The 13,619-nt window shown below is 35.9% G+C and overlaps 2 protein-coding genes across 2 annotated transcripts; both read left to right on the top strand.

The window, feature by feature from the left end:
- Positions 1-145: 145 nt before the first annotated feature.
- On the top strand, positions 146-2,349 carry SCO2 (protein disulfide isomerase). The gene is made up of 3 exons (XM_022293455.2): positions 146-760; positions 1,180-1,306; positions 2,044-2,349. The coding sequence occupies exons 1-3, from the start codon at positions 332-334 to the stop codon at positions 2,115-2,117; spliced, it is 630 nt and encodes a 209-aa protein (XP_022149147.1). The 5' UTR covers positions 146-331; the 3' UTR covers positions 2,118-2,349.
- A 790-nt stretch (positions 2,350-3,139) lies between these two features.
- On the top strand, positions 3,140-12,301 carry RAD54 (DNA repair/recombination protein). The gene is made up of 21 exons (XM_022293639.2): positions 3,140-3,425; positions 4,178-4,558; positions 4,882-4,968; positions 5,084-5,324; positions 5,412-5,537; positions 5,610-5,666; positions 5,829-5,915; positions 6,492-6,587; positions 6,710-6,760; positions 8,338-8,412; positions 8,512-8,598; positions 8,915-9,006; positions 9,142-9,274; positions 9,559-9,678; positions 9,820-9,933; positions 10,049-10,132; positions 10,253-10,330; positions 10,445-10,503; positions 11,389-11,569; positions 11,651-11,749; positions 11,857-12,301. Exons 1-21 carry the CDS (start codon positions 3,247-3,249, stop codon positions 12,193-12,195), a joined length of 2,766 nt encoding a protein of 921 aa, XP_022149331.1. The 5' UTR covers positions 3,140-3,246; the 3' UTR covers positions 12,196-12,301.
- Positions 12,302-13,619: the final 1,318 nt, after the last annotated feature.

Raw genomic sequence — 13,619 nt, 5'->3', positions numbered from 1 at the left:
GAAAGTTATTTTTAATTCCATAATGGCAATGTACTACAGATACAGATTCAAACTTTAAGATAAAATCCCACCATATGTTATTTAAATAAAAAAACCAAATTTTCAATATTTAGAAAATGATTAAATTTGTAACTAAAAAAGATTAAACCCAACAAAACCCCCATGCTCGTGGCCCCCAATGCTCTGCCCAATCCCAATCCTCCATCAATAGCTGCTCATTCTATGGCATATGCAATCGCCGGTGGCCACAACCCATAACCTCCATCCTCCGTCGACTGTTCTGTTGATTCCCAGAAGCTGAAAAATCCAATTGGGTTCAATAATTCGGGTAATGTTCGCCATAAACCCTACTTCCCTTTTCTTCCCTTCCAATCCCGCCACTGCTCGTCATCAATCCTCATCTCTCTCCCCCTCCTTCCTCCGCTGCCGCGCCACCGCCGGAGACGCCCCGGTGGGCCCTTCACTTTCCCGGTTGTTCAATTTCCCGTCCGTTGCTGCCACCGATGCGGCCGGCGGCTTTCGACTTGGACCAGAGTATGACGGAGGAGCTTCCTCCGCCGCTGTCGATGGTGCGGGGAGGTCGGGTGGCGGAAACGGTAGCGTTAAAGTGAATGCCATGGAGAAAAAATGGTCACGGGATAGAGAGAGTTACTTGGCCGATGACAGCGACGTTCTTCCGCTTCCTATGACTTATCCGGATTCTTCCCCTGTCCCGCCGGAGGAGATCGACCGTCGGCTTCGGTGTGATCCCCAAGTGGAGGTCTGTTATTGTCCTCGGAACTTTTGACATGGTTCTTCTTTGTTCGCAGTATCAACTTTTGATTTTGTGCTTCTACTTTTTCCTAATTCCGCTTATTGTGGAAAGCAATTTGTAGTGATTTCTCTGCTTAGTGCCCTAAAACGTATGTTATTGACTCATTTAAGGGACTATTCTGTATTGCTTTAGAATGCAAATTGTCACATCAATTCAATGATCTGGAAGCTGGAAATATACATGTATGATGTAACGGTTCAAGTATTGATATTATATTACCAACAAACTTAGCACGCTTTAGCTAATACTTTTCACCTCAAATTTAGGCTGCATTGGTGTGTTTTAAAATCCCTTTTCAACCTCGCACATATACCAGTTATCTCCATCTGGAGTCTTAGATTTTAAGCCATTCTTGTAAATTGTAGGATTGTAAAGAAGTGGTGTATGAATGGACCGGGAAGTGTCGCAGTTGCCAGGGGTCTGGATTTGTTAGCTACTATAACAAAAGGGGAAGAGAGATCACTTGCAAATGTATACCTTGCCTTGGAATTGGTATTCTTCTTATTCTTGTTCCACTTTTCCTATGGAAACAGTCACATCATGGAAATATTGGGGCATATTGCAATGTTGTGTTATCAGGGTTTTGCTGACAATCTTCATATCATGACAATGCAACTCTTGATGTTCAAAATATAATAAGATTCTTATGCAAATATTCCTTTTAGATTGGCTGTTTCTCAGTTAATAGTTCTTTCTTGCAAACTTGACTGATGTGTTTCTGGCAAGTGCAAATTTGAACATGTTGGTAGGAGTCCAGTTGAATTTCTTAGGATTCTATTCATCATTGAGGTTCTTTTGAAGGATGAATAACAGTGCATGCCTGTTATCTCCACAGACTTGATAAATTTGATAGCTTTATTACTTTGCTTTCTGTCTAGATCAGGGAGCTAGATCATTCTGGTTTTAGATTTAGCTCAGACAACAGAAACTTCTGTTAAAAATATGATGCTTGTTCCCAACCAGAGAGGTTCTTTTTACACTGTTAATATTAAATGTATTTTGCTACATAAACATTTGCCTCTTAACAAATCCTCTGATGATACTTCAACGACTGTTTCTTGTACGCTGATTCAATATCTCCCTGTATGCCAGTAGAATTTCTCCAAGCTTTAGTTGTTTACCAACACTTTTTGACAAAATTGTGTAGTATCTCAGAACATGTTGGCTGCTTTCCCAAACCAAAATCTGAATTCAAATTTGCCTCTTCTACTTGGTTGCAATTCTTGCAGGGTATGTGCAGAAGATAACGGCTCGAAAGGACATCGAACTAATGGAGGATTTAGATAATGGAAAATCATTGTGATTCAATGAAGTATTGATTATCTTTCGGAAAATAGTACATCTCTAGCCCCACCTCGGAGGGGCTGTAATTTTTCCCACAGAAGTTTATCTTAGATTAGCCTTTGTATTGATGATAGGCAACAGAAGCAATGGAAAGAATATTAGCCTGCTAAGAAAACAGTGGCAAAATATAAATAAAAAAAAAAAGAGAGAAGAAAATACTGCAAATTTGGCAGTGAGTTTAGTTAGCTTCATTCTTGACTGTCTTTTGCAAGAAGTCATAATTCTTTATTACAATCCTGTCAGAAAGTCTGTTTGAGAGACTATTTTTCAAATAATTTTCTATTTTTGTTTTAAAATTACTTTTAATACTGTTATCTAATAACTTGCAACTATTGAGATTATTCTCGACTTTGACATAACTATTCAACAGGTTATTGTGCAGTACAAATTAACTGTTAAAACAACTGAAGTTGTTTTATAAAGGAAACAAAAAGGTAATAAACGAACAGAATATAAAAGCTTTTGCCAATTTAAAAAATGAAAAAAAAAATTGAAACAACAATTTCTAGATTATTGTATTTGTTTCGTTTGATTCTGAAATTTTAAAATATCTATTATATAATACGTAAACTAATGAAACAACTTGAACTTTGATCAATATGGTTACTTTTTAGAAATTCGAAAAAAAATTAAAGATTTAAAAGTGAAACAACTTTGATAAAAAAAAATGAAACAAATCTAAATTTTAAAGTGCCAAAATGGAATTTAAACGCCACATGTAAAGTGGTCATCTAACTTACAACTTTTTTGTCGGAGATATATGTCAATTACTATTAAACTAGGACCATTTTGATAAACTTCAAATAAATCCTTTGACCCAAGGTAAATTTGGGTATTATTATCATAAAATTTGAGTTTAGCACGCTCATATTGGGAAGGGTAACGTTGACAATAGACCGTAATCCAGGGACATATTCGGTAATTCGACGAATGCAGTGAAAAGCCGCCGCCTTTTGGCGCCAAAATAAAAAAGATTTGAACGATGCTGATTGCTGCTCTGTGGGAAGAAATTCCTACATCTCGGAATTCTGAATTTCGATCTCAGATTCTCAGCTACGGGCGAGAAAACTGATCGAGGAGCCTCTTTCATGGAAGAAGAAGACGAGATTGTTCCAGCTTCTGATATTAGCGATTCAGGCGACGACTATACCGACATTAATGGCGAAGCCTCTGAAGATGACGAGGACGAGGAGGGGGAACAATCTTCCAGTTTTTCTCCTTCATCCGAAGAGGATCGAAAATCGAAGAATGTCGATGCCCTATTGAGGTATGTACGGTTAGCTACGCGATTCACGACTGAACTGAAGTGAGATAATTCACTAGCCCAGCTTGTTAGAAGTCTAGGGCGTCTCTTTTTTTTCACCCTTCCAACTAGCGAGTGTTAGTTAGTGCAAATGCTAAGGATTGCATTCAAAGTAAAGTAAAGAAGTAGACCTCGAATTGGGAAGGTGCCAATTTATCTTACAGGGAGGCTCTAATTTTGCTGCGTTGGTTGGTTTGGGAAGAAGAGGAGGAGAAAAGAACTTGAAAGTTTTTGATATCGGAAACTGGTTAATTTGTTTTACATGCACATGGTGGTGGGTCGTGATTCAACATATGGCCGTTTTCTTAGATTGCTCGAATACTTTGTTTTGAATTATGAAATTTCGAAACGATTTTAAATATTTAACTTCTTATTATTTTCTGGGATTACCTTAAAATTGGACGGACCATCGAAATATGTCGGTAGGATCCTTCTGGATCCAGCAGCGATTTTTCGTCCTTATAGATCTAGCAACACTGCTCCTCTAATAATAGTTGATGTGCTTGAAGTGGATGAAAACTTAAATAGTGACAGAAACAGAACAATAGTGATCTTGTAACTTCTACTTCTACGGATTCAGTATTGCAGTTTTATTGGGTTTTCCCTGGTTACTGTTCTTGGACACTTGCAACGCATTTGTCTAAATGACTTTTTCCATTTTGAACTTCTATTACTTTGAAAATAACAAGTTCAGTCTTGTGATCATACTATACCAGAGGTAACCTGGTTGTGAGAAGACAATCTCTGCTCCCAAGAGTTCTCTCAGTGGCAGAAGGCGCAGCAGTCTGTAGAAAACCCTTTAAACCTCCATGCACAAGTGGCTATGATGAAAGGAACAACCAGCTTGCACGTCGACTGTGGGCACGGAAACGATTTGTCCCATGGGGTTCTTCAAGGCCAGTGTCATCTGTAGTTTCCAATAACTTATTTATCCCAAAAACAACTGAGAAAGATGTAGTGGAGGAAAATGTGACTCTACCACCTGGGATTGATCCTTTGGTCTTGTGGCATCCTGAAGACTCCGAGCTCAATGTCACTAATTTAGCATCCATAATAGTTGATCCATTGCTAGTTCGTTTCCTTCGTCCTCATCAAAGGTATCATTTCTGTCTTATGTTATGGCATGTTTCAGTATATGGTCCTGATCAAAAGTGTATTCAATCTGTCTCACAACCTGAGTCAAGCAGGAGTCAAGACAATATAGTCCCATGGTCTGTTTAATATTTTTATTTCTGAAGCAGTTATATAGGATTCAGGTTCTGTCTTTCTCATCGCAGTTCAAACTTCTTTAATCACAAAAAAGCAACCATAGCAGTAAAATAGAGAGAAAAAAATTGAATCTGAAAAATGTCTTGGAAAAAGCATAATGCAGTTTTGTTGACTGTAATCCATGAGATGAACATATTTAACTTTTCTGCAGAGAGGGGGTGCAGTTCATGTTTGAATGTGTTTCAGGGCTACATAAGGGGACAGACATATTTGGGTGCATTCTGGCAGATGATATGGGGTTAGTCTTCCTCTCTCTCAAACATTTAAACAATCAAAACACGAATACACAAGCACGGTACTTCTGCATTGTTTTCACTCACATCTTTAAAGGTGTATTGGTAATCATCCTGCAGTTTGGGAAAGACATTGCAGTCGATCACCTTACTTTATACCCTTCTTTGTCAAGGGTTTGATGGAATTCCAATGGTTAAAAAGGCCATCATTGTTACTCCTACTAGTCTCGTGAGTAATTGGGAGGCTGAAATTAAGAAGTGGGTTGGAGAAAGGGTTCACCTTATTGCTCTCTGCGAAAGTTCCAGAGAGGATGTTGTCTCTAGCATTGACAGCTTTGTACATCCCAAGAGTTCTTTGCAGGTATATTTATGTGCTTATTCTGAGAATATTTAAATACAATGTTTTAGCTGGACTCATTAAAATGAATTACTATTCATACGTTAATAGGTGCTGATTATTTCGTACGAGACATTTCGTATGCATTCGTCGAAGTTCAGCCAAAGTGAATCATGTGATTTACTCATATGTGATGAGGCTCACCGATTGAAGAATGATCAGACATTGACAAATCGGGTATAACATGTGGGCTTTTATTTCTACTCTAATTCTTTTTTATTTGGAACTATTTCTCTATCTCCTCTTCAGGCATTGGCTGCTTTGTCATGCAGGCGTAGGATTTTGTTATCAGGAACTCCGATGCAGGTATATTTTTTCCCTTTTCATAAGAATTAAGAAGCCAATTTCTCAATGTAGGTTATACTCATTTGCCTCGAATTATTTTGAATTCTTAATTTCATATACCTTTAAGGCTTTAAGCTTATTTTTCATTTTTGTAATACGCCCTTCACTCATATACTTCTACAGAATGATCTAGAAGAGTTCTTTGCCATGGTTAACTTTACCAATCCAGGAATTTTGGGTGATGTTACATATTTCCGTCGATATTATGAGGTAAGCTTCCTTTAAAAAAAAAAAGAATCTTTTTTGTGGTGGGGGAGGGGGGAGGGGGGAGGGGGGAGGGGGAAGTGTTATGGAATGGGACGTGTGAATGCAGATTTGTGAGGTCTTTCTAGGCCAATAGGTTGGCGTCGCTTTCTCATTACCTGTTCCGTGTTTTTCACCTGCATTTAAAGTTTTTTCCTCATCATAATTTAAGGTTGCTATTATTTGTCTAATAGGAAGTTCCAAGCTTGACTTGTGTTTCGTATTTTGCTCTACATTTGTGAACTCTCTTTTCACCTTCCTTCTTCCTCTAATTTATGGTTATTATGTCTCTCAAAGGGTTTGATGGATCTTATTCTTTAGTGCATATAATAATGTCGAAATGACGTTGTCTTTGAGAACATTATTTCTTATTATATTAATGTTCTTCTTATGGAATAGGTTGATCAAATGCTCATATTCTTCGATATGAGTTTTATGTTGAAATATCTTCTTGTGACGGAGGCGTTTTTGGTGTTTACTCTCTTTCTTGAAGTTTATAATATTTTATGGTAAAAACTCACACTCACTGACATCTTGTGAAAGGTACCAATTATTTGTGGAAGAGAACCTACTGCTACCGAGGCAGAGAAAGGGCTAGGTGCTCAACGCTCTACTGAATTAAGTGAAAAGGTTAATCAGGTAATCTCCTTCGTTAGATGAGCCATGCCAAAAAATAGGCACTTAAACATACATATTCTAGTTCACTTGGCTTTTTACACACTTTGTGTTATCTTAATCGCATTCCAAAATATGCTTGGCAGTTTATACTACGGAGGACTAATGCACTCTTATCAAATCACTTGCCACCAAAGGTAAGCCACTCATTGTATTATCTATAAACAAAGGTGAATCTTAGCATCACTTATTTTTATCTTTTATTTTTAACGTATAATTTTGCTTCATCGGAACAATTTTTATCTAGTTTGATTGGTGTGAGTTCCTTGTGTATTACAAAAATGAAGAAAAGCTCCTACAAAAGCTTGTTTTTTTCAACTTTTTATAAAGAAATCCACGCATATTCGCTATTTAAATATATTTATGGACACAAAAGACTTTCCTACTCCCCCTTCATTCTCTTTAATACTTCCTACCTGTATTTTATCTTAGGACTTAAAAGATCAATATATGTGACGTATACATGATCATTCCTTTGGTGTTAATTTCTATCAACTTATGATTGCCTCTATGCAAGGCCTATTAAATTCTATATTAACTATCCAAGGTCGTGGCTTTGTTTTCTGATCACATTTCAGTCAATTTGCTTATTCAGTGGAATAATAATGACATATTGACATCAAATGTGCTAACCCCTTGTCGTGTTAGTTTGGAACATTGATTGTCCTCGTATTCTACTAGAAGTTGTGTCCATCTATGAAGTATTCTTTCATATCTTCTATTCATTCCAAAATTTTGGATGTTAAATTATTTTTGAGCAGATAAGTAGGCAGGTTACAGTTTTGCGAGTTCTGGATTTGTTTTTGGAGTGGCAATTTACTACTCAATTTTGGTAGAAACTCTTCTAACTATCGGGAACTTAGGTGGTTCTTCATAAATCGGTTTACAGTAGCCTCTATGTTTTCAGCAATTGTCTCTACCTTTTAAAATATCAAGGAAATTTCTAATGGTGTTGCTCTCTCCTATAGTCTACTTCGTGCCAAGAACTCGGAGAATCGCAACCATTTGTTTATGTACTGCAAGCTACTCAGAATCTTTGGTCTCTCCTCTTTTAACAATTTAACATTAGTTGGCGTCGCCCTTTACCCATAGCTCATGCGATTGATGCACTCCATTTTAGGTCATCCCTTAAAAAACAAAGCAAAAACTCTTCGGAAATGTGTGGTCAAAACTATTTTGTGGGAAGCTTGGTTTGGAGGAAACCACATAATCTTCAATGGCCCAATAAAAAATCTTTGTGAAATCTACTTGGTACTCTTCACTTTATTTCTCGTGATTATGATATATATTTTCTTTTATTATTATTTTTATATCAATGCCAATTGGAGGACTGACCTATATAAAAAAGTATTGGTTTCTTATTAGAAAAAAGGGACGCTATGGTTCTTAGACTGGATGCAAATGCAATCAAAGCTACTTTCTTGGTATGTTAGGTTAGGTTGGAAAGAAGTAGAAGAGTTTTCCACAAGGAAGCTAGAGATTAGGGAGAAGTTCAGGACAATATTATTTTGATGTCTCCTTTGGGCTTCTTTTACTGAAGAATTTTGTGACAATTCTTCCTTTTGCTCACTTCCAATTGGAAATTTTAATTTGGTGTCCCTTAGAAGTTTACATTTCATTTATGTTGACAATATTTGTTTCTTATTAAACAAACTTATCTTCATTTAATAAACCAAAAGTTCTGTGTTTTGTAAGCTTCTATTTTTCACTGCAGATAGTTGAAGTCGTTTGCTGCAAGTTGACTCCTCTCCAAGCAGACCTATATAACCATTTTGTACAATCAAAAAATGTCAGCCCAGTGCCTAGTTTATTCATATATCAAAGTAATTATTCTTTCTGGTTGTTGTGTCTGACTAAACAAGGGTTATATTTTGTGGCCTCAATACAGGTTAAACGGGCAATTACCGAAGAACTAAAGCAATCTAAGATTTTGGCCTATATAACTGCACTTAAGAAACTTTGTAATCATCCAAAGGTATGATTTACTCGAGTTTTGAGAGATTTCTTTTATCCAACTCTGTTACATGGTAGATCTTTCTGGTTGTCGGTTAATTAGATGATAATCATTTTCATGTCTCAAAGACGCTTTGAACTTTTTCATTCTCAAGATTGAGGAGGAGGTTTAGTAAATTAAGCTTGTAAATTCTGTCTTTGGTTTTCGATTCTAAGTTATTTATTTAAATATGTTTTGGATTGAGATTATCTTATTCAATCTCCTCCCTTCAGCTTCCATTTTTTCCATTCTAAAATAAAATTAATTATCAACCTCAGTGGAAGATCTCTTCTTGCAGCTTATATACGATACTATAAAAAGTGGGAGTCCTGGAACTTCAGGATTAGAGAGCTGTATTCGTTTTTTCCCTCCAGAGATGTTCTCTGGAAGGTAAGCTGTGTTTCACTCTCTTTTTCTACCACACAAACGTATGTACCTGCTTACCGACATGCGTACAAATATTTACAGATACTGACTTAGGTTTGAAAGTGTTATCACTGACCGAGAAGTTTCTAATTTTGTTAGGTCTGGTTCATGGACTGGTGGAGATGGGGCTTGGGTTGAATTGTCAGGGAAAATGCATGTCCTAGCCAGGTTACTAGCCCATTTACGCCAGAGAACTGATGACCGCATTGTCCTCGTCTCAAACTACACTCAAGTACTTTCAGATCCTTTGCTGACCTTTTTAGAATCAAAATAAATTGGCCCCTTATCTGTTAAATGATTTATTTCACATTTCATGAGTATTGTTTAATTGTACTTTGTATTTTGTATTCACAAGGCCAGCTAAATTCATCTTCTAATTGCTTAAGGTGTCAAATATTTACTTCGGTTATCAACTGATTCAAATTGAGTTTCTGTCTTGATGAACGATAACTATATGCTATTTCATACAAAAGATTAAACTTATTGGTCTTCCGTAATCTTTATTGTGAGTTTTAGACGCTGGATTTGTTTGCTCAACTGTGTCGTGAAAGGAGATACCCATATTTAAGGCTTGATGGAACCACATCAATCAGTAAAAGACAGAAGTTAGTCAACCGCTTTAATGACCTGTCAAAGGTATGCAGCTTTTATAACATCTGCTTTAGTTTTCCTTTAGCGAAAAATGGGCGGATAAACTGCTTTCTGCTAATAAGGTTTTCAAGGACATCTATGAGGGAATAATATAATGCTAAGCACCATTTCATCAATACTTTGCAGGATGAATTTGTCTTTCTTTTGAGCAGCAAGGCTGGTGGATGTGGTCTAAATTTGATAGGTGGAAATCGGTTAGTTTTGTTTGATCCTGATTGGAACCCTGCAAATGATAAGCAAGTAATTACCTATGTCGAACCCCTCGTTTGGACTCTCATTGAGTTCTAGAATATGAATGTGCAGTCTGCCTTCTAATGGTCTCCTTGTTTTCATCTGTTTTACCACACACAAATAGGCTGCTGCAAGAGTGTGGAGGGATGGACAAAAGAAGAGAGTATTCATCTACAGGTTTTTAAGTACCGGAACAATTGAAGAAAAGGTTCCAATACAAATGTCCATCGTGCTAAATTAATCACCATTTTCACGTTCAAATTTTTATGATATATGTTGTCAATACAGTTAGAATCATTTTTCTCATATATCCCAGTATTAAATATAGGTATACCAGCGACAAATGTCAAAAGAAGGGTTACAGAAAGTTATTCAGCAGGAGTCAACAGAAAACCTTACAACCCAGGTTAATAATTGCTCATTTATGATGTTGATCAGCAAACGTTGATTGCCACATTAAATCAAATTTGTAATCTTAAAAGGTTCTTTGAATGTACTTTTTTTCCCTTCATTCTTTTAGGCGAACTTCCTTTCATCTGAAGAGCTACGTGACCTGTTCTCATTTCATGATAACATCAGGTAATCACTACGTCTATGATTCCATTGCCCTAGATGTGACATTATGTTTGATAATCATTACTTCTCATTTTCAATCCATACATTAAACATTTTACTCAAGAAGCTAGCACGCCACGATGAATGCTTAAACCTATTTCACTAGGGTAGTGTGAATCAACAACATTGGAAAATTTTAAATCTGTACAATAATCATTTCGTTTTTATTTTTCTGTTTGTTAAAATTATGCTGGTTTATTAACCATTTATTTAGTATGCTTTCACTTTCTTTAAAACACATTTAAATTCTAATTATTATTTTTTAAAAATTTTTAAATTTCACATAGAATTTTAAAATATTTTAAATAATGCAAAGACAGAATACTTAAAAACATGAGTGAAAATATTGCTTACAAATTTAATTTTCAAAAGCAGAAAATTAAAAATAAAATGGTTATCAAATCATTATTCCGAACTGGTTTTCTTCTTCTGGAATTAAAGCATTCATTAGTCTCTGGCAACTGTTAATCAAACAACTTGTTCAGTGTTGTGAAGAAGAATCGCCTCTTTGAGGTTTTCTCCATGCTCAACATTTTTTTTTGTTCCTTTTCCTATTCTTTACGTTCCATGTACCTGTACCACTACAACCATTGTCTTTTTAAAAAAGTTATGTCTATATTTTCTCAATTTAACCCGGCAAGATTCTAAATTTCAAAGTTTTTTCCCCTTAAGTAAAAGCAGGTTTTATCAATAAACTAAGAGGTTTTTTTTTTTTTTTCAAATTTAAAAAACCCGCTAGCAAAATATTTTTCCTCCCCTGCTGCATGAATTATAAAATAATCACCAATAAACACAAATCAAAGGACAGAATTCTGCTTCTCAATTGCAAGTACATTTTGAACCGCACAGGTCTGAAATCCATGAAAAGATGAACTGCACGCGGTGCCAAAATTGTAATGGTTGGCCCGAGGTCATGGAGGAAGACCCGTCAACGAGCAGAACTTGTCAGTCTGACCAAGTAACTTCTGACATTGGCGGATTTGCACAACTTGCTGGATGCCTGGACAAGTTGAAGAACTCTGAGCAACAGGTTGGTCACTTCTAATTTGTGGAGGACAGAATTTCTTCAAATTGCCTTATTTTATTACCTCTGCTACTGGAAAATTTTCAGGTGGGAGCTCCTCTAGAAGAAGATCTAGCCAACTGGGGGCACCATTTTGACTCTACTACCGTACCAGATACTATTTTGCAAGCTTCTGCTGGAGATGAGGTTTGATCTTTAATATATTATATGAACAAACACACCAAGTTGGATGAATAAACAAATTTCCCATTATCCTTTTATCTCGTTTCAATGTTTTACTTGCATTGCTTCAGGTAACATTTGTTTTCTCCAATCAAGTTGATGGGAAGCTTGTACCTATCGAATCGAAAACTTGCCCAAGGATGAAGGAAGCAAAAGGAAATGAGAACAACTTTAAGATGAAGCAAAACTCAAAGCAGAAACTATTATTAGTATCTCAACATAGAAAACCTTTACAATCCATTGCTTCTAATGAAGATCCTAACAATGTCTGTCAAAGGGAAGCCATGAAGCCTGTCAGAACATTACTTGAAGGTTCAGGGCATGTAACATTGAAGCTCAAGCACTCTCTTGGAAATCACTTACCACAGAAAAGAATGTCTGATGTTGTAGAATATGACGATTTCGAGTAGAGTTCTGTTTCCGCTCTCTGCGAACACAGGAGTGAAGAGTAAACAATTATAAGTTTATACATCATTCAATAGCAAATGGTAAATAAAAAAGGTGATTTGATCTGCATACTTCAGTGTTGAGTTTTCCCCTTTGTTCTTCCTTACATTAATGTTATGACAAAGGAATATTATAACTAAAAAACCTTTGAAGTTTTATAATGCTCAAGAGTTGAGATTTTGACTTCATGGGGCTTCTATAACATAGCTTATAAGACAGGAATTGCAAACATGGGTGTCAACAAGCCCCAAACATAGTTCTCTTAGAGGTTACAAGTTTCATAAAATCTTAATAACTTCAAACAAACGAAAGATATCATAGATTTTTAGACACCAAATATTGCAAAGCCAAACGGTAATAAGCTAATTGAGAACCTACCATTACAGAAAAGAAAAAGTAAAAAGTAACATTTGTTGTCATCTTGTTTTAGATTCTCAATGCTTTAGCCCCAAGTAAACAAATGCCACCAATTTGCAAAAGAATTCAGAAAAATGAAATATTTGGAGCCAGCCAACAATTGATTTGCTCAATGGAAAAAATTGACAAGGAAGAAAGTTTTCACATAATATCTTAAAGGATTTATTGGTTTGGCAGCATCCAAAGCATCCAAATTAAGAAACAAATTAAAGCCTTGATCTGACATAGTAAAATGAGCCTTTGAACACAATTTCTTTTTTGTTTGTGAGAAAGAAAAGAGATGCACAAGATTCTTAAATTAGACCACAAACAGACAAGTTTTGTTCACAAGATGGGAGACCAAAAGGGAGACATTGGCAATTAGACAAGTATTTAGCCATCAGATTGGCACTACTTAGATCATGTCTTTAATAAGGAAAAAAAAAGTCCTAAGCTGTCAAAAAATTGGGAATCCACCATCTGTCCATATCTGCAAATTCAAAGGAATTTGGATTTAGATTTATGTGGATAAAACCATGTGAAGGTAACCAAGGAAGAGCATGTGACAGTCAAAAAGTCCACATGAAAAGTTGAACAAAAAAAAAAGAAAAAAGATTCTTGATTGTGTCCACAAACCTACTGCAAAGGCCAAACATCTAAAGTTATTCAAAACTTTTCAAAGTTTTGTATTATAATTGGCCAATCACCTACTAAATATATTAATTTTTCTATGGGTGAAAACTTCATTTGTTTTATCCTACCAACTAAATTTAGCGTGGATGATGGCCAACTACCTTAGGAATTAATTCCTATGTGTTTTCCGACACCAAATATATTATAGGGTCAGATGGTTGCCTCCATGAAATTAATCGAGGTGCGTGTATGTTGGCTCGATGCTCGGATATAAAAAAAATCACTCCACTGTTTTACCACAACATGTATTAGAATAAGCTAAGTGTATTGATTTTGTTAATGGTGAAATTTAATCAAA

Source organism: Momordica charantia (genome assembly GCF_013281855.1).
Source record: "Momordica charantia cultivar OHB3-1 chromosome 10 unlocalized genomic scaffold, Mcharantia_2.0 BLBB01000010.1, whole genome shotgun sequence".
NCBI classification, from domain to species: Eukaryota; Viridiplantae; Streptophyta; class Magnoliopsida; order Cucurbitales; family Cucurbitaceae; genus Momordica; species Momordica charantia.
The sequence above is the reverse complement of the archived record's forward strand: the minus strand, read 5'-3'. Positions and strand labels throughout refer to the sequence as shown.

Coding starts and splice junctions, on each gene's coding strand:
- SCO2 (XM_022293455.2), top strand. CDS start 332: ATGTTCGCCATAAACCCTACTTCCCTTTTCTTCCCTTCCAATCCCGCC. Junction 761..1,179: donor GGTGTGATCCCCAAGTGGAG/GTCTGTTATTGT, acceptor TGTAAATTGTAG/GATTGTAAAGAAGTGGTGTA. Junction 1,307..2,043: donor TATACCTTGCCTTGGAATTG/GTATTCTTCTTA, acceptor CAATTCTTGCAG/GGTATGTGCAGAAGATAACG.
- RAD54 (XM_022293639.2), top strand. CDS start 3,247: ATGGAAGAAGAAGACGAGATTGTTCCAGCTTCTGATATTAGCGATTCA. Junction 5,325..5,411: donor ATCCCAAGAGTTCTTTGCAG/GTATATTTATGT, acceptor ATACGTTAATAG/GTGCTGATTATTTCGTACGA. Junction 5,667..5,828: donor TATCAGGAACTCCGATGCAG/GTATATTTTTTC, acceptor ATACTTCTACAG/AATGATCTAGAAGAGTTCTT.